Source organism: Gobio gobio (assembly GCF_949357685.1).
Source record: "Gobio gobio genome assembly, chromosome: 23".
Lineage (NCBI taxonomy): Eukaryota > Metazoa > Chordata > Actinopteri > Cypriniformes > Gobionidae > Gobio > Gobio gobio.
This window is the reverse complement of record NC_137119.1, coordinates 5,440,395-5,468,260: the sequence shown is the minus strand read 5'-3', so window position 1 is coordinate 5,468,260 and position 27,866 is coordinate 5,440,395. Positions and strand designations below refer to the sequence as shown.

The following is a 27,866-nucleotide window of genomic DNA, read 5'->3' as shown; positions in this document are numbered from 1 at the left end:
GGAACATGGCACCAGGTGCACTATGGGAAGAAGGCAAGCCGGCGGAGGCAGTGATGCTTTGGGAAATGTTCTGCTGGGAAACCTTGGGTCCTCCATCCATGTGGATGTTACTTTGACATGTTCCACCTACCTAGGCATTGTTGCAGACCATGTACACCCGTTCATGGAAACAGTATTCCCTGGTGGCTGTGGCTCTTTCAGCAGATAATGCGCCGCCACAAAGCACAAATGCTTCAGGAATGGTTTGAGGAGCACGAGTTTGAGGTGTTGACTTGGCCACACCTCACAACCCATCTTATCTGTGGCCCCATCTTGGTACCAGATACCACAGCACACCTTCATGGGTCCAGTGGAGTCCATGCCTAGATGGGTCAGGGCTGGTTTGGCAGCAAAAGGGTACAACACAATATTAGGAAGGTGGTCATAATGTTATGCCTAATCGGTTTGTATACACAATTTAAAGTCGTTATTACATTTTTTTGTGCGCTTAGGCCAGTGAAAACATTGGCAAATCTGAGCTATGGAAGAAAAAGTGCTTACAGTTCAGCCCATAGAGGGCATTCATACCGCACAGCATGTCTTTACTAAAAAAACGTCTTCCAGTTTCCTCTAATAAATAGATATGAGCATAAAAACACGAATGTAAACATGTTTTGTTCCGTTGATCTTATAGGACAAAGCATATAAAATGAAAGTCTAAAAAAAGGAGGAGGATTGAGAACGCACAGAAAACAGTCGGTGTGGCAAAAGAGCATCTGAGCAGGGCAAGACTGGCACAGTGACTCACACAGATTGGAGGGGATCCACCTCTCCTCAAACACGCTCACAGAAGAGCTGAAGACACAAGTCCACGGCAGTCTGCAGTGTGGGTGTGTGCAGAGGGAGGGACGCATGCTGCTGGTGTCACGACACACACCGGGACGTTATGTGTGTGTGTGTGCCGTGGGTCTGGCTTCCTACCGCAGCCTGAAGCCCGTATGCTGTGATGTGTCTCTGGATGACTGTTGCGCTGCTTATAGTGTCACTGACGGAGACATGCAGAAGACACCTACACAAACACATCACTTACACCACAAACACACTCTACACGAGTACACACACGCATCTGTGAACAGTCTTGTTGCACATACAAGTGGAAATGCCTTTATTTAGCGGTTTTCTGATTTAAAGAGTCCCTGTTATGTGGTTTTAAAAGGTTCCTCATTTTGTTTTGGAGTCTCCTATAATAAGCTTACATGCATCCCAGGCCTAAAAACACTTTACATTTTCTCATATAAGTGTATAATATACACTGCAGCATCAGCTCTTTACTCACAGTGTCACAGTTTTCATAAAGGATTCAGTTTCTCTAAACCCCAACGTTCCGAGAGTCTACTCTGCTCTGATTGGTCAGATGGCCCAGTCTGTTGTGGTTGGTCTACTCTGCTCTGATTGGTCAGATGAACCAGTCTGTTGTGATTGGTCTACTCTGATTGGTCAGATGGCCCAGTCTGTTGTGGTAGGTTAACTCTGCTCTGATTGGTCAGATGAACCAGTCTGTTGTACATTGACTTACAGTGCCCTTAATAAAGGGACAATCCCCTGGAGCAACATGGAGTAAAGTGCCTTGCTCAAGGACACACTGGTGGAGACCGCTGGGATCGAACCAGCAACCTTCTGCGTATCAGTTCCATGGTTTAACCCACCATCTCACATGTTGTGATTGGTCTAATCTGCTCTGATTGGTCAGATGAACCAGTCTGCTGTGATTGGTCTACTTGCACGATGTAATATAAGTCTCAAGTGTCCCCAGGATGTGTCTGTGAAGTTTCAGCTCAAAATACCCCACAGATCATTCATTATATCATGTTATAAATGGCCACTTTTGAGTTAAAGGAAAAACATGCTGTTCTCTTTCATGTATCTTTAAAAGCAAATGAGCTCCTGCTCCCCGCCCCCTTTCCAGAAGAGGGCGGAGCCTTTACAGCTCATGCCTCGGATACTCGGCCAAAAACTAAAACATCAGTTTGATTTTGAGGATCACCTCTATCCTGCTCACACTCACGTGACATTACAGTTCCTCATCACCATGAAAGTTTATTATCTGCATGCGTTTTAAAGCCATATCAGTCTAAACTTCTGATAAATGGTTTTCTTAGCGCACACACCCGAAGCACACGCACAGAAAGCTGGATGTCAGACGCACGTCCTGAGAGTATTAAACTAAGTTGCGCTTAAACTGTCAAACACACACACGGTTCACATAAACACAGTCGGTTAAGTCTGTGAATGTAAACAGCATGGAAAGAAAGCGCATGTGTAAATTAGATCTGTGTATTAAAGTTAAAATATACAGTACATACTGTTAAATATGCTGTTAAAGGACAACTCCGGTGAAAAATTTACCTAGGGGTAATTAACACATGGTTACCGAGTAGATCGTTCTCTGGGATGCGTTTTCATGCAAATCGAATGTAAAGAGTTTTATCTCTAAAAACAGATTAGCTTATAACGCTAGTATATGGGGCATAGAATAAGTAAAGTTAAATCGCTAGTTAATACCACTAACAAGGCTCAAAATAGCCTCACACTAACACGGTAGCATAATGAGGGTACATGCAAACCGAAGCATTGAGACCTTTGTAAGTGTACAAACAGTTTAATAAGAAGATACTTTATAAAAAACAGAACATTACGCGTGTACAGACAGGAGCCATCTTGGAAAACAGTCTCGACGAGTCGAGCCACGGTTGAATAATCCGCCATCTCTTTAGTGTGTATCCTTTGGAAGCACTAATCACAGTTGCCGTCAGTTTTTTTTAAAATTATTTTTATTTATTTATTTTCTTCTGTTGCATTCAGTGCTTTCTTCCGGAAACAACGGACCATATGAGATTCCAAGTCACAGTTCATCACTTAGCACAGCGTTCGTGGCTCGACTTGTCGAGTCTGTTTTCCAAGATGGCTCCTGTCTGTATACGCGTAATGTACTGTCTTTATAAAGTATCTTCTTATTAAACTGTTTGTACACTTACAAAGTTCTCAATGCTTCGGTTTGCATGTAGGGACCCTCATTATGCTACCGTGTTAGTGTGAGGCTATTTTGAGCCTTGTTAGTGGTATTAACTAGCAATTTAATTTGACTTATTCTATGCCCCATATACTAGCGTTATAAGCTAATCTGTTTTTAGAGATAAAACTCTTTACATTCGATTTTCATGAAAACGCATCCCAGAGAACGATCTACTCGGTAACCATGTGTTAATTACCCCTAGGTTTATTTTTCACCGGAGTTGTCCTTTAATATGAATCAAACAACAAAAGAAAAGCAGAAAATCACTCACGGCTCTTAACTGAATAACTTTTGTAGCTTTAATAAGAATACATTTCTTGCTTGAATGCTGCTGTTAAATGCTCTGGCGAGGAGATAAACATGGCGGACTGTGTAGAGCTCACTGAGGGGCGGAGCTATGCTAATAGGACAGAGTTCGTCAGCAGTTGTGACGTCACATTGCACAGAAACTGCAAACGGCTAATTCTGAGACACTGATTATGATTTATGGGACAGTGGGTGGATTTTTACCTTTATAGGGTGGGTTGAGTACACACACTGCCGACACATTTAAGTGCAAACACCATGTAAAAGTGAATTTTGCATAACAGGTCATTGCCTAGCGAGATTCTCTTTAGATTTTGGGAATTCAGAAAAGCTTGAAATCTAGCTTGCATTGCAAAAAGCACAAGTCGGGCCTTAGTCAAGGCAACTTGCATTTCAAAATGTGAAAGCAGCTCTTCTGAGCCTCAGTCTATAACTTTCATTGAAGATCTTGTTTTAACTCCCTAGGAAGTTTAACTTCATTGATTCCCATGCTGAGAGTGTCAGGGTGACAGAAGCTCTTAATGCAGACAGCATGATGGACTGATCTCTAAGGCTGTACTTTGATTCGGTTTCAAAGAACAGCTCAACGTCTTTGGTGCGAGACAAGAAACAAATTATCCCAGTGCCTTCAATTCTTCCCTTCAACCCTTTTTTGTGTAGTTCTTAACATAGATCTGTACGTTTTCTTGATTCAAGAAAAAAAAAAAAATGTTTTAGAGTAGGGATGTGCCCCAAGCCGAATACCTTATACGAAAAGGCCTCGCAACGAATAACGAATCCTACAGAATAAAAGAAAAATATTCGGCAGACACAGTCATTCCTCGTGCTTTCTGGATAACAGGCGAGCCAGTGAATAGCATGATATTATACATAAACCTCTAAAAGCACAACACTATAATGAGTGTGTGAAGTGAACGAGTGTAAACTCAAAACAAATAGCGTGTTGCCGTCTCAGTACTAGTAACTCGATTTTATCAACGCTAAATACAGGTGTAAACAGGGTCTAAAACGCGTTGTGTTTGTCCACCTTCGAGCACTTCCAGAGGTAGTTGAAAACGCATTCGACCGGATTGCTTATGTAGTGTAAATGCTCATGTGGTCGAATTCACACGAACAGCCTCAAGGTGATGATACATGGGGCAACTTTTTTGAGCAATGTTGCTGGGCAATGCTACAAAGCAATGTTGCTTGGCCACTTTCCCATTGGGAATGGGCAACAAATTTCTATCTGGATACTTTAGATCGGTCATGGGCCCTGTGTCTTACCTGGTTGCCCGTTGACAGCAACATTGCCTAGTAACATTGCTCAAAAAGTTGCCCTGTGTATCATCACCATCACTCTCCGTCTACTGAACTAACGCGTAAACATTATAGGAGGCGCGCTAGCCAGACAGGATTTAAACTTGGAATGTATGAATGAATGAGGCATTTATAGCGCTTTCATATGTACTACTGTACACCCAAAGCGCTTTACTCTCATGTCAGGGGTCTCTCCTCAACCACCAGTGCGCTCACCACACACCAACGAAAGGTGGAGAGGAGCGAGGGTGATAGAGCCAATTCAATGGATGGGGATTATTAGGAGGCCATGATTGGTAAGGGCCAATAGAGGGAATTTGGCCAGGACACCGGGGTTACACCCCTACTCTTTACGAGAAGTGCCATGGGATTTTTAATGACCACAGAGAGTCAGGACCTTGGTTTAATGCCTCATCCGAAGGACGGGTGTCGGCTTTGTCGAACTTTGTCGGCTGGAGACCCAAGTTTGGTTTGAAAATGAAAAACGTAACAAACACTCACAGGGTTCGTTGGTCTTGTCAGAGCAGAAACTGCAGGAATGAAAGCTGATTGTTTGATGTTTTGCTGTCGTCTACGGTGCATTCATATGTAAATTGAGTGTGCTTATTTTGTCCATTAGATCGAAAGACCTCAAAAAACCTATACATTTTCTCAGGAATGGACAAAAGAGACGACAAGTGTAAACGGGAATGTGACTCCCTCATCTACTTGTGATCCGATCGACCAAAAAACGCATCTTAATACCAGGTGTAAACAGGGCCTAATGGTGCGTTCACACGCGAATGAAGCGTTTTGCGCGAGTGATTTACATGTTAAAGGGTTAGTTCACCCAAAAATGAAAATTCTGTCATTAATTACTTCCCCTCAGGTTCTTCGACACCCGTAAGACCTCCGTTCATCTTCGGAACACAATTGAAGATATTTTAGTTGAAATCCGATGGCTCTGAAAGGCCTCCATTGGCACAATGCACTTTACACTCTCAAGACCCATAAAAGGCACTAAAGACGTCGTTACAAGTCCATCTCACTACAGTGGTTCTACAATAACTTTATGAAGCGACGAGAATAGTTTTTGTGCGAAAAAAACCCTAAATAACGACTTATATAGTGATGACGACTTCAAAACACAGCATCATGCTTCGAATGCTTCGAAGCGTTATGAATCAGTGAGTCGATTCAGCAGTTTGGATCGCCAAAGTCAGCAGTTTGACGGTTTGACACGCGATCCGAATCATGAATCGACTCGCTGATTCATAATGCTTCGAAGCTTCATGATGCCGTGTTTTGAAATCGGTCATCACTATATAAGTCGTTATTTAGGGTTTTTTTCGCACAAAAACTATTCTCGTCGCTTCATAAAGTTATTGTAGAACCACTGTAGTGAGATGGACTTTGTAACGACGTCTTTAGTACCTTTATGGGTCTTGAGAGTGTAAAGTGCATTGTGCCAATGGAGGCCTTTCTGAGCCATTGGATTTCAATTAAAATATCTTCATTTGTGTTCTGAAGATGAACGGAGGTCTGACGGGTGTCAAACGACATGAGAGTAAGTAATTAATGACAGAATTTTCATTTTTGGATGAACTAACCCTTTAAGTCAATGCAAGGCACGAATAGACATTCTGCGAATGACACGGCGCAAATCGGGCAAGTTGAAAAATCAGAACTTTTACGGATATTCGCTCCACGTTAACCAATCACGAGCTTGCTCCAGTAGTGAGAACGAGTACGATTATTCTATTTTAAAAACGGTTTACCTACACTTGCCGCGAGAGCCCGCCCACACTCTGTTCTGATTGGCTGTGGTTTTTGATAGATTTGTCCCATCTCGCGTCTGGTGTGGACAGACAAGTTGCTGGGATCTTATCGTGCCGCGTGTAGTTAGGACATGGTGTAATATACTGAATCATCCACATTTTCTACTAGCTTGATATGTCTATTTAAATGCTTTAAACCTTGAACAATATAATAGGCTACATGATATTTCCCTGTCTCCCTCTCAGGGATTGATATATTCTTTATGATTTGTTCAGATTTGCATTTGTATGCATAGTAAGAGTTGTTTTAGCAATTTTGTCCAACTTCTCGTCTTTAAGGGGTGTGCATTATTGTCCTGACATAACAACATAACACACAAAGTTCATCTGGAAAAAAGAAAAAAAAAGAAATTATTTAACATATTGTTTTAGTTAGAAGATATATCGGGATTGTCCGAACAATTAGAAGATATGTAAATAAATGTTAGAATTATAATAAAAGGCATTATATACAAGGTTATGCAAGGCATTTTTTAAATGATAACTACAAATTAAACAAATTTACATTTAAAACGGTCTTCGAGTAATTTTACGAATTTGTGGTTAAAGCCCCGCCCACTTTTTGTTTACAAATACAAATCATTTTGAGGTTACAGATACATATACAAATATCGGCTCCACTGCACACCACTATATTTGAGGGATTTAGCCAAAAATAATGAGAAAAATACAAAGAACCTTTTAAAATAGCAAAAGTCCAACAAAACTTATACCCTACCTTAATTGGAAGGGGAAAAATGTCAAAATATCAAATGCCAAAAGCCAAAAACATGGTCCCCCATGGATTTGCCCGAATTAGAGTGGAATTGTGGGACATGCCAGCGGACAGGTGGAGGCAGAGCAAGTGTTCATATTTATATATATGCATCTAGAGACAACTTCCTCCAGATCTCAGGAGGATAGAGTGAATTATATAAGAGCAGAAAGACAAGATGAAGCCCAATGCTCCTTCATTAGGTACACCAGCGGAGCTGATGAAGTTTGCTGAAGGCGGCTGTTCTTTAAACACTAGAGGACAGAGTTTAAATTAAACAGCATGATAATAATTAGACTTCACTGAGATGAGAGGTCAACTGCTATGGAAAGTGTAGCTGAATGTGTATGATTGAATTACTAGGAACATGTTGAAAGATGAAAAATCAAGCTAGAGACTTTCTGAATCAGAAATACATGAACATCATCAACATGGAACGGAGGAGTCGTGGACTGTGGAAATATCCAACGTTAGTTCATGCAAGTTCACGCCAGTACGGAAGCCCACAAAGGCCACGCATTACTCTTTCTGTCTTGCAATCTAGACTGCCGTTATCTTTAAAATAAAAAGAAAGAAAGAAAATAAAAAAACTACGTGCAATAACATATCATTCATATGTTTGGGCTCAGAAAGATTTTTTTATTAATATTTTATTCAGCAAGGATGTATTAAATGAATCAAAAGTGACAGTAAACACATTTATATTGTTACACACAATGTATTGCACATAGAAAATGGTTATTTTAAATTGTAATAACTGTAATATAAATATCAACTCATTATACATACATTATAAATATATATATATATAATGGGCTTTTTTGAGTTTTACTTATTCCCAAAAGTGAGACTTTTTTTGACAATTCAAATACATTGGACAGATCAATTGGATGAGAACGGTAAATTGAGTTTAGTTTACTAAAAATATTGTTTAATTTGTCAAAAACATGTGTATATATTGATAGATGAATGTATAATTGCCTGGAAATAAAACAGGATTTTAAAAAAAGGGGGAAAAAAGTAAGAAACATAAAATAAAAATACTTCAGATGTCACCGCTATTTCTAGATCACTAATCGAACAAGTAAATTCATTGATCATATGAACTCATGAGAACTTCAGATTGTTCTGAAAATTGATTTTTTTAGTCGAAACATACTATTAAATAGAAGCAATCTCAAACTCAGCAATCAACATATTTAAAGATTCATATTTTATCTAAAACTGAACACATACACTGTATGTATTTATACAACAAAATAGGTACAGAAAGAAAGAAAAAAGAGGGAAGCGTGTACAAAATGGTCTTATTTCACAACAAACTGCAGATCACAACATCTATTTTTTGGACCAGTGCATTAGTACCTGTCTTTGAATGATGGCCAGACTGTCCCGGGCCCTGTTCAGCAGCTCCTCCACAACCTTCGGATCTCCCACTGTCCGGTTCTCCCTGAATGCATCTCGTACCCTCCGTAGAGCGTATGTCCTACACAAAATAGATCACTTGACTTTTAACATTTGCTTACTCATGCAAAATTCATCACAACGACATTGTGTGAGCTCACCAGGGAGTCAAAATTTCAGCAAAATTTTGCGGTAAAAGGCTTCTATTGTCAATAGTATAGTGATGCATGAAGCATTTGTGATGCGGAGGGCTTGGGTATGAGTCCCATGAAACATGAGTCACAATAAAAAAGCTCAAAGACTTTAGAATCAAGCTAAAATGATATGGTTGATTCAGCAAATGTGTTTTTAGCTCACATTTTAGCCACGCTATTTCAAACATGATACAGCAATAACCTTTTAGCACCACTCACCAGACATCTCATGTCCAAACTGTTGTGATGCAACCAAGCCGCTTTCTGTTGATCAAAACAATTTGTGTGACCAACTTGAACCTGTTGCAAAATCTATATGGGAGACATTTTTTGCCCTTACGCAAAAGTCCTAATGAAATGACGTGAAACTTTGGCAAGCAGAAAAGCATCTAACACTCAATATTGAAGGCAAGCAGTTTTAAACATCTCTAGCTGCCTGGACATTGACATAAACATCGATTTTATTCCAAAACTCTGAAAGATCACAAGACCCCTGCAAGGTTTATAAACTAAGGCACTGAAAGCAAATGTAGTCCCATTAGTTACACACAGACATCAAGTCTCTTTTATCAGTCATTCTGATATGGGTAGGCCCTCTGTTTGTGCTGTATCTCGATGAGTGAACTCAAAGTACATTAAAGAGATAGCTCACCCAAAATTCACCATCATTTACACACCCTCATGTCTAGACATATGCCGGTATACGGTAATATGAACATCCACAATACTGTTATCGTGGGCACTTCAAAATACAGTGAAAAATTATTTCTTACAGAATGAGAATGAACCTCATTGGCTCTTGCTGAAGCTCAAATGTGCTGCGTAACACGAGAATGAACCTCATTGGTTCTTGCGGAAGCTCAAATGTGCTGCGTAACACGAGAATGAACCTCATTGGTTCTTGCGGAAGCTCAAACGTGATGCGTAACACGAGAATGAACCTCATTGGTCCTTGCTGAAGCTCAAATGTGCTGCGTAACACAAGAATGAACCTCATTGGCTCTTGTTGAAGCTCAAACGTGCTGCGTAACATGAGAATGAACCTCATTGGTTCTTGCTGAAGCTCAAACGTGATGCGTAACACGAGAATGAACCTCATTGGTTCTTGCTGAAGCTCAAACGTGATGCGTAACACGAGAATTAACCTCATTGGTTCTTGCTGAAGCTCAAACGTGATGCGTAACACGAGAACGAACCTCATTGGTTCTTGCTGAAGCTCAAACGTGATGCGTAACACGAGAACGAACCTCATTGGTTCTTGCTGAAGCTCAAACGTGATGCGTAACACGAGAACGAACCTCATTGGTTCTTGCTGAAGCTCAAACGTGCTGCGTAACACGAGAATGAACCTCATTGGTTCTTGCGGAAGCTCAAACGTGATGCGTAACACGAGAATGAACCTCATTGGTTCTTGTTGAAGCTCAAATGTGCTGCGTAACACAAGAATGAACCTCATTGGCTCTTGTTGAAGCTCAAATGTGCTGCGTAACACAAGAATGAACCTCATTGGTTCTTGCTGAGGCTCAAACGTGCTGCGTAACACAAGAATGAACCACATTGGTTCTTGCTGAAGCTCAAACGTGATGCGTAACACGAGAATGAACCTCATTGGCTCTTGCTGAAGCTCAAACGTGATGCATAACACGAGAATGAACCTCATTGGCTCTTGCGGAAGCTCAAACGTGATGCGTAACACGAGAATGAACCTCATTGGCTCTTGCTGAAGCTCAAACGTGATGCGTAACACTAGAATGAACCTCATTGGTTCTTGCTGAAGCTCAAACGTGCTGCGTAACACGAGAATGAACCTCATTGGTTCTTGCTGAAGCTCAAACGTGATGCGTAACACGAGAATGAACCTCATTGGCTCTTGCGGAAGCTCAAACGTGATGCGTAACACGAGAATGAACCTCATTGGTTCTTGCGGAAGCTCAAACGTGATGCGTAACACGAGAATGAACCTCATTGGTCCTTGCTGAAGCTCAAACGTGCTGCGTAACACGAGAATGAACCTCATTGGTTCTTGCTGAAGCTCAAACGTGATGCGTAACACGAGAATGAACCTCATTGGTTCTTGCTGAAGCTCAAACGTGATGCGTAACACGAGAATGAACCTCATTGGTTCTTGCGGAAGCTCAAACGTGATGCGTAACACGAGAACGAACCTCATTGGTTCTTGCGGAAGCTCAAACGTAATGCGTAACACGAGAATGAACCTCATTGGTTCTTGCGGAAGCTCAAACGTAATGCGTAACACGAGAACGAACCTCATTGGTTCTTGCTGAAGCTCAAACGTAATGCGTAACACGAGAATGAACCTCATTGGTTCTTGCTGAAGCTCAAACGTGATGCGTAACACGAGAATGAACCTCATTGGTTCTTGCTGAAGCTCAAACGTGATGCGTAACACGAGAACGAACCTCATTGGTTCTTGCTGAAGCTCAAAAGTGATGCGTAACATGAGAATGAACCTCATTGGTTCTTGAGAAGCTCAAACGTGATGCGTAACACGAGAATGAACCTAATTGGTTCTTGCTGAAGCTCAAACGTGATGCGTAACACGAGAACGAACCTCATTGGTTCTTGAGAAGCTCAAAAGTGATGCGTAACACAAGAATGAACCTCATTGGTTCTTGAGAAGCTCGAACGTGACGCGTAACACGAGAATGAACCTCATTGGTTCTCATGCTTGAGCTTCCGTTTACCACAACTGATGTGAGTTGATAAATGTTTATATGTAAATAAAAGGCTAAATTCAATCGGCTTATCATATAAAGCGATCGAGTCTCTTCAGAAATGTTGGACTAAACCGCCCAATATGGATTCGTTTTACGGTCCCTTTATGAACTTTTTTGAAGCACCGAATTGGATCGCAGTCAATAGAGGGACAAAAGACAAACGTCTTACAGGTTTGGAACAACATGAGGGTGAGTAATTAATGACAGAATTTCCGTTTTTGGGTGAACTATCCCTTTAAGAAATGAGATCTGACTGACAAGGATGCAGTGAGCTCGTCACGCCACAGCGAGGAGACAAGGAGCAAAGACAACCTCAGTCACATTCCTTCTGGATGACAGAGTTCATTAGCGCCAGCGCTGTGTGTGCCACATGCTAATAATGGTGCAGTCATTAGACAGCCAGTTACTAAGCTGTAAGGTAGCTTTGCACATCTACACTTCTGGGGAGAGAAAACCTGAGGAGGAAGCACATCTCCAGGCTTTTCATCTCCAAACTCGAGCAGTGTGGGGCATACGGAGGCCCCAGTGCCACGCCAAGATCAAAGCACCGCCTGCCACCCGAGGAACCACCTCCACCAAGACGAGGCAACTCCGCTCTGACAGCCAAAGCCAAGCCTCCCATCGTTTCATGGGATGAGGAAGAAAAAAACAAGGGAGAAAGGCAGAGAGGTGAAAGAAAATCTGCAAATAATGGGAGAAACCCACAGAGAAAGAGACAGACAGAACGGGTGAGAAGCACACACACATGCGCAAGCTGAACAATCTTAGATCGTACACTAAAAAAAACAACGGATGCAAAATTGTGTCTTGAGAAGGAAAAGGGGCAGTTGCTCGATAAAGAGTGTCATCTTATAGCAAATATCACAGTGACAGACACTTCAAACGAGTCAAAAATGAGCAGCCGGCTTTGAAGCACACATCATGTGCTTTTCCAACGGCTCGTGCGCATTAACTGTGACAAATCTGAGGTCAAAGCCATGCGCAACACAAGCAAAATATCTACAAACAACAGATTATCTATACACTTTCTGATATAAAACATTACTCAATATTCAGCCCATTCTGGGTTATGGAAATATATAAGCTACACCTTATGAAACGCATGTTAAAGGGCTTGTGAACTGCATTGTTTTATAATGTTTCCTGTGGTGCACTTATAATGTTAATATGATTTTTACATCAAAAAATGTCATAATCTAGAAATAAAAGGCATTTTTCCAACCCTGACTTCAGCCTTTGATTTGAACGCTCTGTGTGAAGGGGCGTGTCTGTGAGACTTCAGTGTAAACGCCCACTGCTGTGATTGGCTGCTGTGAGACTTCAGTGTAAACGCCCGCTGCTGTGATTGGCTGCTGTGAGACTTCAGTGTAAACGCCCACTGCTGTGATTGGCTGCTGTGAGACTTCAGTGTTAACGCCCACTGCTGTGATTGGCTGCTGTGAGACTTCAGTGTAAACGCCCACTGCTGTGATTGGCTGCTGTGAGACTTCAGTGTAAACGCCCACTGCTGTGATTGGCTGACATCTTTGGATATGAAATAATAGAGAAATAGTAAACGGTGAATGCATATACGAACAAGTTCTCCGTTTAGGATTAGAACAAATTCAACCCAAGCGCTCTTTGGTGACGTGGATGATTACGTTACTGGTGATCATCTTTCCATCATCGTATAAAGCCCGCCCTGACGATTTGATTGGTCCGAACAGCTCTGGTTCCAGCATAGTTGCTGACTGGTTTGATTTACTGACACACGGACAAAGAACATCTGACTGTACATGAATCATATCAGAAATCACAGGTCTCAGAACAGGCATTATAATTAACACGGTCACTTACATGTTGTGGCATTACTGTCAAGTCCATATCATAAAAGTCTGCTTGCAAAACCTGCGCTGAAATTGCGACTGATTTCCCAAAGAATCCACAGTGAGACATGCCGAATACAAATAAATAATGCTCAACTGAGACATTCACATTGTTGAAAATAAATAAGCACATTCCTAGCATTAGGATCCTTTGGAAGGTAAAGTTAATCCAGTGATCCTGTATCGCTCTTCTCTCCTCGTCATCTCACTAACACACCAGTGGGCGGGGCTAAAGCTGTGATGATGAAGTAGGCGTTGATCTTCTTCTGCAGAGGCGCTCTTTTCTATAATGAGTTGTTATCTGGGCTTGGTTACAATAAAAGCTGTTTTTGGACTAACACGGACATTTTCAGTTCTGAAACTTACAGGATATTCTTATAGTATGATGATGACCTCTTATATGTCAAAAGCTCAAGGAAAAGAAAAAGTGATTCCTTGCACAATACTATGTTATGACTAGGTTTGCAAAATTCTGGGACTGTTCAAAATTGGAAACTTTCCTTGAGAATTAACGGGAATATAAAGGAATTAATGGCAATAAACTGGAAATTTATAACAGGGAATTTAAATGTATTTGGGAAAAAGAAAAAAGAAAAGGCATTGTGCAGCATAATCCTGGTTAAAAAGACCATAAAATCAGTTGAATTTTAACCCAGACTACTTATTGCAAATGGACTTTAACAGCATTTTTATTGGGATTTTCTTTTGTTCAATTAAAAGTTCTACTCACAACAACAGCAAAGTCTAAAATGTCATTTTTTCATGTCTGCTTATGACCAAACAAAATCTTATATCTTATATATGAAACAGTTTCTATGAATTATCCCAAATCCAATTCATTCCCATTAAGTTTACAACAATATTTCCAAAATTCCCCAGCTTAACTTCTCATGGAAATGGCAATATTTTACACTTTTGCTACTTGCTAGCTGATTTTACTAAAGTCTAAAGCTAGCATTTTGCTAAGCTAACAGCTTGATACTCCAAGATTTAAAAAAAAAAGAAGCAAATACTGAGTAAACTAGTACATTTTGATTAGGCTGAGCATTATAATTCAATACAATTTCTCTTTGGATTCATTTTAAGAGCTTGTTGCAATGCATGATTTCCTTCTCCGCGAAGGATATGATGTCTATAACAGTGCCCAAACAAAATATTGAAATGGTCAGAGGCCTTCAAAAATAAACTTCAGATGCTATTTTTGCATGGAAAACAAATGGAAAGCTAATCTCTGATCAATATTACAACAGAATAAAGGGTTTTGTATGTTTCTATATAAAGTAAGGCCATCTTGACTCAACAAATTCTTCAGTTTACATCACTTCTCATTACATCAGACACTCGGTTAATAATAAACCACTCACATCATCCCTTCGAGGCAACAGCTGATAGATATTTTCAGTATTTTCAGCCATCTGGCTTTAAGGTCATCAACAAGACAAAGCATTTGTCAAGAGGAAAACAGAGACCGATCTGTAGATCCACAGTGAATTCTGGATGGGGCCACTGGACAATTAAGCAGTTGGTCTTTGTCACCAGCGTAGGAATGGCTGATTCATCGAGCGGCACGCATATCGAATCCTCAGAGAGACACTCATCCTCTCTGCCAAGCAGCCAGACTTAAATATGAGCCATGATGCGCGTGACAGCGCAAAGGAACGTTTGTGTTTTTAAGCGAATGCGTCATATTGTCGGATGTGGTTAAGCTGACCTTAAACAAAAGCATAACATAGCGTCCGACTGAATGTAGTGGGTGGGAGCGTGATTAACACATGGGCAGCCGAGAGGATGATATTCATGGAGATGAACAGGAACTCTCGCTTAAGATCTTACGACAGCAGATTAGCAAACTTTTGTTCTGTAGGCGACAATTAGCGTAGCATCACCCATGGGCAGTTAAACACACAATTAATTCACCTCACCAACACAAAACAGGAGTAATAATAGGCATCTAAAATAACATAAAACAACTTGTTTCATGGTTCTGTGAAGTGGAACCAATTATAATGGCTTAATATTTAATGACACCTTCAGCTGTGAATACACAGGCCATGTTTTATTAGCGAAAAATGCTTCCTGCCCCTGAAATGAAATTCACATGTACAGTTTAAAAATGATGAGTGTGGCCAAAATGTTGTTAACGGAACTGAGTGAAAAGAGTACGAGAACAAACGAGAAGAAAAAAAGACGAGACGAAGGGAGAACGATTAATAATCAAAAAGCAAGTGAGAAGAAACGAGAACAGCACAGAACCGAAGAAATGAGATGTATTAAAAGAGAGGAGACAAGGAGAGAAGAGATAGAAAAGGAGAAGAGATAAGGAGAGAGAAGTGAGACAAGCGGAGAAGAAAGGAGAAATGAGAAAAGGAAATAAATACAAGCAGAGAAACTAGAGAAGAGATATGTAGAGATGAGACAAGACAAGAAGACATGAGAAGACAAGCAAGACGTGAAGAGAAGAGACAACGAGGGACAAAAACGAGTCTTGACCAAACAAAACAAGACAAGGACAGAACAAATGATAGAAGAAATAAGGAGAGAAAAGGGAGAAACACAAACAAGATGAGACAAAGAGAGAAGAAAAGGAGGAATAAGTCGAGACAAAGAAACAAGGCGAGAAGAGAAGACAGGAAGAGAAATCGAATAAAACTAGGATGAAAAGGAACTTTTCAAAAGAACAAAAACGAGACAAAGAGACAAGAAGAAACAAAATGAGAAGAGGCAAGAAAAGGATTGACAAGAAGTAGTAGGATGAGAAATGGAGAGATAGAACTGAGAAATGAGAACAAGTGAAAAACAAGGCAAGCAAGAAGTGAAGAGACTATACGAGACAAAAAAAGCAAAGGAAAGATGAGTCTAGACCAGACAAAACAAAACAAGATGATGACAGGAGGAGAAATGAGGGAAGAAAACAAAGAAATAAGAAGTGAAACAAGACGTAAATTGAAGAGATACAAGGAGAGACAAGATATGAAGAGATTAGATGAGACGAGAAGAGATGATATGAGGAGAGAGGAAAGGAAAAATGAAACAAGAGACTTGGAGAGAGAAAGACATGACGTAAAGAAGAGATGAAACCAGATGAGAAGAGAGGAGAAATAAATCGAGACAATGAGAGAAAAGGAGTGATGTGAAAATCAGAACAACTAGAAGAAAAGAAAAGAGACAAGAACAGAAGAGACGAAGACAAAATCAAGAGAATGAGAAATGAGGAGAGATGAGACAAGGAGAAAAGAGATGATGAGACAAAATGAGAAGATGTGAGATAAAAAGAGACAAGAAGAAGCAGGAACAGAAACAGAGAGAACTAAGGAATGAGACCAGGTGAGACAAGCAGAGAAGAGAGGAGAAATGAGAGAACGAGAGAAAAAGAAGAGATGAGATGACAAAGCAAAGGCGTGAAAAGACAACGAGAGGGAAAAAAAAGCCAACGCGACAAAAGTCTTGACCTGACAAAACAAGACCATAAATGATAGAAGAAACGATGAGAGAATAAAGAGATCTAACATAAAGAGAAAAAAAAGAGAACACAAAAAGAGAAGGAGAAATCGTTGAGTCAAAGAGACGAGGCGAGAAGAGAAAAGACAGGAAGAGAAAAGAAGTGACAGAAGAGACATGGAGAGAAAAGAGAAGATTTGAAGTAAAGAAGAGATGAACCAAGATAGAGGAGAAATAAATTGAGACAAAGAGAGAAAAGGAGTGATGTGAAAAAAGAGAAGAAACAACGACAAGAGATAAAAAAACAATATATGAAAAACAAGATAGGGGACGAGAAGAGAATGAGAAACGAGAATGAGAAAACAAAGAGACGATAAGAAACTAAATGAGAAGATGCGAGAAAAACAGTAACTAGAAACAGCAGGAAGAGAAATAGAGAGAGAGAACTAAGGAATGAGATCAGGTGAGACAAACAGAGAAGAGAGGAGAAATGAGAGAACGAGAGAAAAAGAAGACATGAGAAGTGGAGACGTGAAGAACAAAAAGAGCCACAGAGACACGAGCCATGACCAGACAAAACAAGACAAGGACAGAAGAGAAAGAGAAAGAGAGAAAAATATGAGAAGAAATAAGACGACACAAGAAGAGATGAGAAAGACAAACAAGACAAGCTGAGGAAGAAAGACAAGATGAGACGAGATGAACAAGATGACATGAGGTCAGAAGAGAGGAGAGAAAATGAAGATTTGAAGTGAAGAAGAAATAAAACAAGAGAGGAAAAATAAGTCAATGAGAGAAAAGGAGCAAAAGGAAGAGAAGAGACGAGTCTGTGATGTCAGAGCTGGAGGAGAGATTCTCTCAGAGATCAAACCCACAGAGACTGAAGCTACTGAAGCTCAAACATCAGCATTACAGCTGGAGCTCACAGACTCCTGACAGCACATTATCATCTGAAACTCTCAGCAAACACATCACCTGTTCATGCCCGCCGAGAAACACGCCAGGGAAAGCCAAGCCTTGAGAACGGGAGCACCAGAGTACACGAAACACGAATATGGACAGAGAAGAAAAAAGGAGAAGATGAGAGACGAGAGCAGAATGAGAAACGAGGTGAGATGAAACAAGGAGAAAAAGAAGATGAGACGAGACAAAGAGACGATAAGAAACTGAATGAGAAGATGTGAGAAAAAGAGTAACTAGAAACAGCAGGAAGAGAAATACAGGGAGTGCAGAATTATTAGGCACGTTGATTTTCTGATCATATTTTTTTTCCAGGCACATTTGACCAATTCCAAACCACAGTAATCCTAATAACTACTATTGATTTAGTATTTAATAATGTATAAGTGGTATATAATTGTTCATGAAGGCTGGAAATGAAAATCTAGGCTTTATGGACAGATAGGTTGAGAGTGACTCTTGAAGGACCAGCACCACATCCTCTAGTACCACTGTTTGAAGAATTCATCTTCCAGAATCTGGCAGTACGTTTTGCAAAACGGACTTCAGGATGGACTAAAATGAACTCCCAAAACGTACTGCCAGATTCTGGAAGATGAATTCTTCAAACAGTGGTACTAGAGGATGTGGTGCTGGTCCTTCAAGAGTCATCTCAACCTATCTGTCCATAAAGCCTATAAAAAAAACCTTCTTCATGTATTTTACAACACTTCAGCTTGTGATTCTTATCTAGTGGGGGTCATTTTTTAGGATTCTTTACCTAACTGAAGTCTCTGAGATCCTGACACCTTGCACTTCTGGAGACTCCAGGTAGGTTCAGTTCTGGAAAATGGTGGCGCTGGAGACTAAAGGGTTCCGGATGGTTTCACCCTTAATTCTTCACCTTAATTCTTAATTCTTTTGCAGTTAACAGGTGTCTTTTCTCCGCCACATGTTTTTGACAGATACTGCTGACCCAACGAGCATTTCACTGTCCAATGGACACGCCTTAACTGCAATGTCTAGTATTGCATTAGTATTGCATCCTTCTCATGGGCATTTAATACTTTTTGACTTTTCAGTCTGAGTTAAATCTCTTTTTTGGCTCAATTTATCTGTAAAAGAAAACATGCCTAATAATTCTGCACACCTGAATATAAGGTGATTTTTATTTCCAGCCTTCATGAACAATTATATATCACTTATACATTATTAAATACTAAATCAATAGTAGTTATTAGGATTACTGTGGTTTGGAATTGGTCAAATGTGCCTGGAAAAAAAATATGATCAGAAAATCAACGTGCCTAATAATTCTGCACTCCCTGTAGAGAGAAAGAGAAGGAAGGAATGAGACCAGGTAAAACAAGCAGAGAAGAGAGGAGAAATGAGAGAATGAGAGAAAAAGAAGAGATGAGACGAGACAAAAAGACGATAAGAAACTAAATGAGAAGATGCGTGAAAAAGAGCAAACTAGAAACAACAGGAAGAGAAATAGAGAGAAAGAGAAGGAAAGAATGAGACCAGGTGAGACAAGCAGAGAAGAGAGGAGAAATGAGAGAATGAGAGAAAAAGAAGAGATGAGACGAGACAAGAAGACGATAAGAAACTAAATGAGAAGATGCGTGAAAAAGAGTAACAAAAAACAGCAGGAAGAGAAATGGAGAGAAAGAGAACAAAGGAATGAGATCAGGTGAGACAAGCAGAGAAGAGAGGAGAAATGAGAGAACGAGAGAAAAAGAAGAGTCTCACAGCAGCCAATCACAGCAGTGGGTGTTTACACTGAAGTCTCACAGCAGCCAATCACAGCAGTGGGTGTTTACACTGAAGTCTCACAGCAGCCAATCACAGCAGTGGGTGTTTACACTGAAGTCTCACAGCAGCCAATCACAGCAGTGGGTGTTTACACTGAAGTCTCACAGCAGCCAATCACAGCAGTGGGTGTTTACACTGAAGCCTCACAGCAGCCAATCACAGCAGTGGGTGTTTACACTGAAGCCTCACAGCAGCCAATCACAGCAGTGGGCGTTTACACTGAAGCCTCACAGCAGCCAATCACAGCAGTGGGTGTTTACACTGAAGTCTCACAGCAGCCAATCACAGCAGTGGGTGTTTACACTGAAGCCTCACAGCAGCCAATCACAGCAGTGGGTGTTTACACTGAAGCCTCACAGCAGCCAATCACAGCAGTGGATGTTTACCATAGACTGTAAAAAATATGGACGTAGTGTCTGTGACCTCACCCATAAGGTTCTGAAGAGCAGTTTTGAAGCGTGAAGTAGAGTCGAGCTGGCCGTCGCCCAGGGGCGTAAATTTCATCTAACAGTTGGGGGGGACAATAAACATGAAATTTCTCAAGAGCAAATTTCGAAGGGGACACAAATAATACAGCCAAAATCGTACTTATAAGGATATGTGTACCACAAAAAACAAAACACATTTCGTACTTAGGCTACTTGGCGTTTCGGTGCACTGAAAAATTATGTAATGTCCATTTTTCTTTTCTCTTTCATTTTATCTGACCAACAACACAAAGTGATAGTTGTTTAAATATGATTAAGGTTCACCACGCAGTCATATTATAATTATTAAATTATCTTGTGTCCTCCACAAAGTATTTTATACTATGATATTCAGATCTTTAGATATTCAACTGCAGCAAGTCCTCTGATCTGCCACTTATTATCATATTGAGCAAAACCCAACACACATCTGGCGGAGCGGCCGTCCGCATATACTTTAGGTTTAGAATGAGCGCCAATTCGGGGGCGGGTTGCTTGCATTTTGGGTTCATTAGCCAATTATTCGTAATGAAAAACACAACTACAAAACAGTACAATGACACACTCCCTTAAATAGGCGCTTTTACATTTCGCTTTGAAACCAAATCTTCCGCGATCATCTTGTCTGTCAGCTGTTTGCCCGTTCGGCTCGTGCTGTATTGAGCAGACACGTTCAGTTTTTAATAGTTGTGTCAAATGATTTTATTACTATAAAAATGAAAACGACGGTGGCCCGGGGCGGGGCCGCAGTGGGCAAGTGATGTTAACAGTGTTTTGCCTAATCTGTATTAAAGAGAAAATAATCACTTCATCTGATGTTTAAAGTGAATAAAATAGCTTACTGGTGTTTCACAACTGCTGTCTGAAGAGCTTTGTTCTCTCCCCAAACTTGTGTGGTACTTTTTCTACGTTCTATGGGTAACGTTAATTGAGGTGCGCGGTGGATCAAACCACTGTGGGGCAAGGGGGGGGGGGGGGAGTCAAAATGTTTCTAAACTTAAAACGCATTTTTTTTGTCCCGTTTGTGTTTGTATTGTTTTACTACTTACACGTTTATTTTAAGTATATATCATTATATTATTTACAATACTCAGCATGGTTTTCAGGGGGGGACAGGACCCCCCCAATCTGAGGGCTGTCCCCCCCGCGATTTACGCCCCTGCCATCGCCATCTTGTTAGTGCGTCATCGCGCATCACGCCCGGATAACAGAAAATGGGCAAAAAGGTGGGACGTGGGCGGAGCTAAAGTGACGCGATGACTAACAGACAGCAGATAAATGGCTATCCACCTCACTCATTGTGGCCACGCCCTTAATTATGCAGAACTTTACAGCTTTATATAATATGAACGAATGAGTTATATAAAAATTCATCCCCCTCACAGTCGTCATAAAGGGCAAAATTAGCCGTATAGACCAAAACCACAATTTGTCCCAGACTGTAAACATGTTTTCTTCTGCTGTAAAGTTGGGCATTTTAACATGAGCTCAATGAGATTCTGCTCCTTCTGGAGTCTGTCTCTAATGGCCAGTCGATGAATTGCAGTTTAAGTCACTTCCGTACTCGCTTCAAGAGAAACTGCCGCTTGGCAAGTCTCACAGACACACCCCTTCAAACAGAGCGTTCAAATCAGAGGCTAAAATCAGGGTAGGAATAATGATTTATTTCTAAATTATGACCATTTTTGATGTTGAAATCATACTAACATTATAAATGCAGCCAAGGAAACGTTATAAAACAATGCAGTTCATGACCCCTTTAAAAATAACTTTTTTTTCCCTTAGTGTGAAGAACATTTAAACAAATCTAAAGGACCTTTGTTGGAATGGAAAGATTCCATAGATGTTAAAGGTTCTTCATGGGAACATCAATGCCGATAAATAACCTTTCCATCAGTCACGTTAAACGCAGCATGTCAAATGAGCAGACATCCGCTATGAATAAATAAATACAAGCAGAAGAGAAAATAGCCCTCGGATTCAAACAGGCATCAGGGACACCGCCCTGACACGAAGATCTGTGAGATTTCACACGCAAATCTCCGAGCCGATCCCTGATCACTTATTTATCTTCGGCTTTTAAAGGTTTATTTCTTGTGAGCTTTATGAATAAGACTGAGCACAAATATGTCGTCATTGGCTCCGCACTAACATGGAGCAGGAGGACCACGGGGGAGGGTTATATTTAACGGGAAGATGCTTTACGTAAGAGCTGCCCTACTTTCTGCAGTCTACACTTGCAGCGGTATTGTTAAATCTGCAGTATACGGTGGAAAAAAAATGTGCTTCCTCTCCTCAAAAAGAGTCTCTCCTTCTCTCTGGGTGCGTGTTGTGAATCTTCTTCCTTGGCAGATCTGATATTTTTCTTACCTTCCGTCAGAATCAACATCTCTTTCATCCTCCCTTCTCAATCATTCGCTCTCACTGACTGAATTTGTTTCCGGCTTTCAATCATCTCGCAGTCGCTTGGAGTTGTCCTGCATTTCATTCACTCTTTCCCCTCCCTGCATTCTCTCTCTCTCTCTCTCTCTCTCTCTCTCTCTCTCTCTCCACATGCTCTTTCAACTTCTTTCCTCCTGCGTAAATTTGAGAGTTTCAGATCACATACACACACGGCTCAAACCACAGCCCGAAAAATCCCACTTGAAGGTGTATTACACCTCAAAAACACCAAATATGAGTTACCATCTGCGTGCTAAATTGTAGGCCTTGAATAATTTAACAGACTATATTATATTACACAGTTAGAAAACAACATGCACATTGGTTTTCACATTGGACGCATTACACTGATTTTTACAACAGATTTCTCTGTAAACTGTTCGAAACTGTTTGTCATCACTGCGACAGATCAGGTAAAAAATGGTTTAAAGGGGTCATGAACTGCTTTGTTTTATAATGTTTCCTGGGGTGCACTTATAATGTTAGTATGATTTTGCTCTGTTTGAAGTCTGAAGACACTTCAGTGTAAACACCAAGCGGCATCCTCCCCCAGTTTCTCTTGAAGCCAATACGGAAGTGACTTAAACTGCAATTCATCGACCGGCCACTAGAGACAGACTCCAGAAGGAGCAGAATCTCATTGAGCTCATGTTAAACTGCCCAACTTTACAGCAGAAGAACACATGTTTACAGTCTGGTACAAATTGTGGTTTTGATCTATATATCTAATTTTGCCCTTTATGACGACGGGGTGAATTATTTTATAACTCATTCGTTTACATTATATAAAGCATTAAAGTTCTGCATAATTAAGGGCGTGGCCACTTTGAGTGACAGGTGGATAGCCATTTATCTGCTGTCTGTTAGTCATCGCATCACCTCAGCTCCGCCCACGTCCCGCCTTTTTGGCCATTTTCCGTTATCCGGGAGTGACGCATGACGACGCGCTGACAAGATGGCAACGGCCAGCTCGACCCTACTTTACGCTTCAAAACTGCTCTTCAGAATCCTATGGATGACGTCACGGACACTACGTCCATATTTCTTTACAGTCTATGGTAAACCTACTGCTGATTGGCTACTGCTGATTGGCTGCTGTGAAAATTCTGTGAAAACGCCCACTGCTGTGATTGGCTGGCATTTTTGCATATGAAATAGCTATTTTAAGTACCACATGTGGAACTCTTTTCGAAAACTTTTAGCACGTCTTTACTATTACAACTAATCATGAAAAGTGTTGATTATAGGATTATATTTAGGCCATTGATAGAAACAATTAAGTAGTATAAGGGGCCACTCCACAGAGACTGCACTACTGTCGGTCACTGAAGCCCTGCGGATAGCTAAAGCTGAGTCCAAATCATCAGTCCTCGTCCTCCTTGATCTATCTGCTGCCTTTGACACGGTCAATCATCAGATTCTTCTGTCCACCCTCTCATCACTGGGCACCACAGGGACTCCACTCCTTTGGTTTGAATCTTATCTCACAGGTAGGTCCTTCAAGGTTGCCTGGAGAAAAGAGGAATCCCAAGCGCATCGACTGACCACAGGGGTTCCTCAGGGCTCAGTGCTTGGACCTTTCCTTTTCTCCATTTACACTACTTCATTAGGTCCCATCATACAGGCACATGGCTTCTCATATCACTGCTATGCTGATGACACTCAGCTCTACCTTTCATTCCAACCAGACGACCCCATAGTAGCTGCACGAATCTCCAGCTGTCTGGCTGACATCTCCGCATGGATGAGTAAAAAATCACCTACAGCTCAACCTGGCAAAGACTGAGTTCCTCATCTTCCCCGCCAGTCCCACTATGCAACATGACTTCAACATCCAGTTAGGTACATCCCTGATTTCCCCTTCAAAGTCAGTCAGAAATCTTGGAGTTACATTTGATGACCAGTTGTCCTTCAGAGAGCTAAGACAGCTCGCTCGTGCAGGTTTGCGCTCTACAACATCAGGAAGATCAGACCGTTCTTAACAGAACACGCAACACAGCTTCTTGTCCAGGCCCTGGTTATTTCCAGACTCGACTACTGCAATGCGCTTCTGGCTGGACTCCCCTCTTGTGCGATCCAAACACTTCGAATGATCCAGAATGCAGCGGCACGTCTGGTCTTCAACGACCCCAAAAGAGCCCACATCACACCTCTCTTCATCTCTCTGCACTGGATACCACTCGCTGCTCGCATCAAGTTTAAGGCGATGACGCTTGCCTACAGAGCCACCACGCGCTCAGCTCCTGCATACTTTGACTCGATTCTACGACTCCACACCCCCACCAGAAGCCTTCGTTCAGTCAAGGAGAGAAGGCTTGTAGTACCATCACAGACAGGCAAAAAATCCCTTTCCAGAACATTTTCATTCGACGTTTCCAGCTGGTGGAACGATCTTCCCACCACCATCCGAAACGTTGACAACATTCAAAAGTCAACTAAAAACTCATCTCTTCCATGAGCACTTAACCTCTTAAAAAAAAAAAAAAAAAACTTTCCTTTCCTCTTTCCCGCCCTACTCTAGCCTGTGCTACACTGAGAAATGTACACGGACTAAGTATTTCAGGCACTTTTTAGGCTCACTCGACTCTTCACGACCAATCGCTTATTGTACCCCCAAGTTGTAAGTCACTTTGGATAAAAGCGTCTGCTAAATGCATAAATTTAAACGTATGTAAATGTAGTATTTTTTTGTTTTTAATGATGCTTGATGCACTTTATGAATTCAATGGATTTAGGTATGCATCAATAATAAAGTTCTGGCTAATAATAGGGCCAAGAACTGATAAATGGTTGATATTAAAATGTATTCTACTGTCTAAATAAAAAAAAACGAAATAATAAAAATCACAAAAAAACTGCACAGTACATTTAAAAGCGTTATTACATCATTCGTGTTTTAAAGATAAACTTTAAAGGGATAGGTCACCCAAAATTGAACATTTATGTCATTAGTAAGTGAACTAGGCCTATCCCTTTAAGTGAGAATTACTACATGCACGATTACTGAATATCCAATCTCAGTCAATGCACAGTGTATATACGGTATATAAAATGAACCAAAAATATTTGCTGTGTCCCAATTCGCCTACTTATACCATGCCCTATAACTATGTGCTCTGTTTGTGAAGAAAAAGTCCATACTTTTGAGTGTGTAGCACAAGAGTAGACAGGCTTTGAGACATCCAAGGGGGTGATCCAGCACCCGGAAAGAGTACCTTCCATAGGGGCAGCCATTGCTATCCAAGCCATCACCCGCTGTTAGCTTCCCATTGACTCCCATTCATTTTGGCGTCACTTTAGGCGTTTAAAGACTCCATTTGTCCATTGTTTATTTCTAAAGAAACACAATAAATTATAAAGGCTCCATTACCTTGTATCTTACACTATCGCCCAGTAGAAGCTGTTTTTGTAAAAATAGGCTAACGATTGCGTCATAACCACGCGACTCCCTGTCGCATAGTAGAGAAATTACCGTATAGACAGGAGGAGAAGCTCCCAGGCAATCTTTTACTGTCTATGAGGCAATCGGGGGGACGTGGAGGCATAAAGTCCGATAAAGTCAAGGGAGAAGCATGTGGAGAAGCCCATAGAGAGCCAAAAGCAACGGGACAAAATATTTCAACAACGTGATTCAGATTTCACAACTACTAGAAGACTTACAACTGTCAGACTATCTACATCGTCAATCCGGGGACTTTTGACGTACTCTTTTCAACATACTATGTTTTGGACACACTTATTCTAATCTCACATACTATTTAGGATGGATAGTATGGGCGTTAGGATGCAGGGTTTGTCTCATAACTCATATGGTATATCAATTTGCTACGAAATTTGTTATTTGTAAATTAGGCCCAAATCTATATGAATGTATTCACGAATAGTTTTATAAGCGATTTATACACAAATCCACTCTGCCTACGTTTCATCTATGAAATATTAACAAATTGCATTAATATGAATATTTGCATGCAGGCAAACCGAGAGGATTACAGAAGAGCGAGCTGTAAGACTGCTAACATGTGAACACTGGCAGACTTTAGGGGAGAATCACACAGGAGACTCAAAGCTCTATGGAAACTGAGTGGGTGGGAGATTATTATCCTTTGCCTGTCAGCTTGTTATTCTGTGAACACTTTAAGCCTTTTATAGCTATTTGTAATATAAATGCACCATGATGATAGAATGTCTGAACAATAACTTGGAATGATATTATGGCTTGATTTTCCCATATTAGATCAAGTGTTGAGGTGAGAAGCTGGGATGTTTCGAATGACACACTATCAAACTACTCTCTTTGAATATCTGGCTTACCTATAGGGCTACATTTGCCAGAATGTGCAGCAGTGTACAACAGAGCACTCTAAATCCCACAATGCAATGCACTTGACCTTCCATTTCCACTGTGACATAAGAGCCAAAAGTAATATCAACCATGACGTTTCATATAATGCAAGCTCTTTATACACCACTGAAAACATAGTTATGCATATTATATTGCATTTCTGTCAATAGAGCCCTTGAGGGAGCGAGGGTCTGTCCATATAAACTTTCATCGTCCATTAAGTGGAAAATGGCGGCAGGGATTCCCCCTAGGGGAAGGGCTTAGGGAAGTTTGCGAGTGTGTGTCTAAAAGTGGAGTGAGAGCTTGACACCTTTGGGCTTTGGCCTAGTCTTATGATACCTTTACACGATAATGATGTACTGAAAACTGAAATGTTTTTCCTTTGTGTTTTTTTACTACAGGCGACAACATTGTCAAAACTATCCCTGCTCACACGAAAACGACTAAAGATGCTGTAGTTTGCGATGTCAGTTTGCAAAGAAACACTACACGCCTATAGACTGAACACGTAACACGCATGCGCATGATGTCACCATTTCACAGATTTGTGTTTTTGTAGTTTACACGGAGATGACAATAGACTTGGTCGGCATTACTGGGAACGCCCACCAAACGTCATATCCGCCATATGGCGTGGGGGAAAACAAGCCATTAGAATGAATGCACGTAGACCTTGTTAGACGCTTTAGCTTTACTCTTTGTAATGATTATGATTTATTATTGCTTGGTGCAGTCCTGAAAAGTTGCCATGTGGCGTTCTGCACCTCTAGTACTTTAATAAACCCTGATCTGAAGTTTTATACTGCTTAATAAACAGACGGAGCTGTTCGTCAATTCTGAAAGCCTGTGCAAAACGTCCATTACAATTAAACATTTGCACTACATGATGCTGGTATTATTTAGCCTGCATGCCAGCCGAACTTAGCCCCGCCCAAAACATTTGATGTCGGGAAGTTCGGTCTGGACTTGATCCGTTGAGGAGCGACTATGC

General features: G+C 40.9%; 1 protein-coding gene across 2 annotated transcripts in view; it reads right to left on the bottom strand.

Annotated features, from left to right (window-relative positions):
- Positions 1–27,866, bottom strand: part of lyrm4b (LYR motif containing 4) — a 113,207-nt gene that overhangs the window by 81,328 nt on the left and 4,013 nt on the right. For both annotated transcript variants that reach the window (XM_079806002.1, XM_079806003.1), the window contains exon 2: positions 8,594–8,714. In XM_079806002.1, the coding sequence (XP_079662128.1) occupies positions 8,594–8,714 (121 nt within the window). The remainder of the gene's footprint in view (positions 1–8,593; positions 8,715–27,866) is intronic.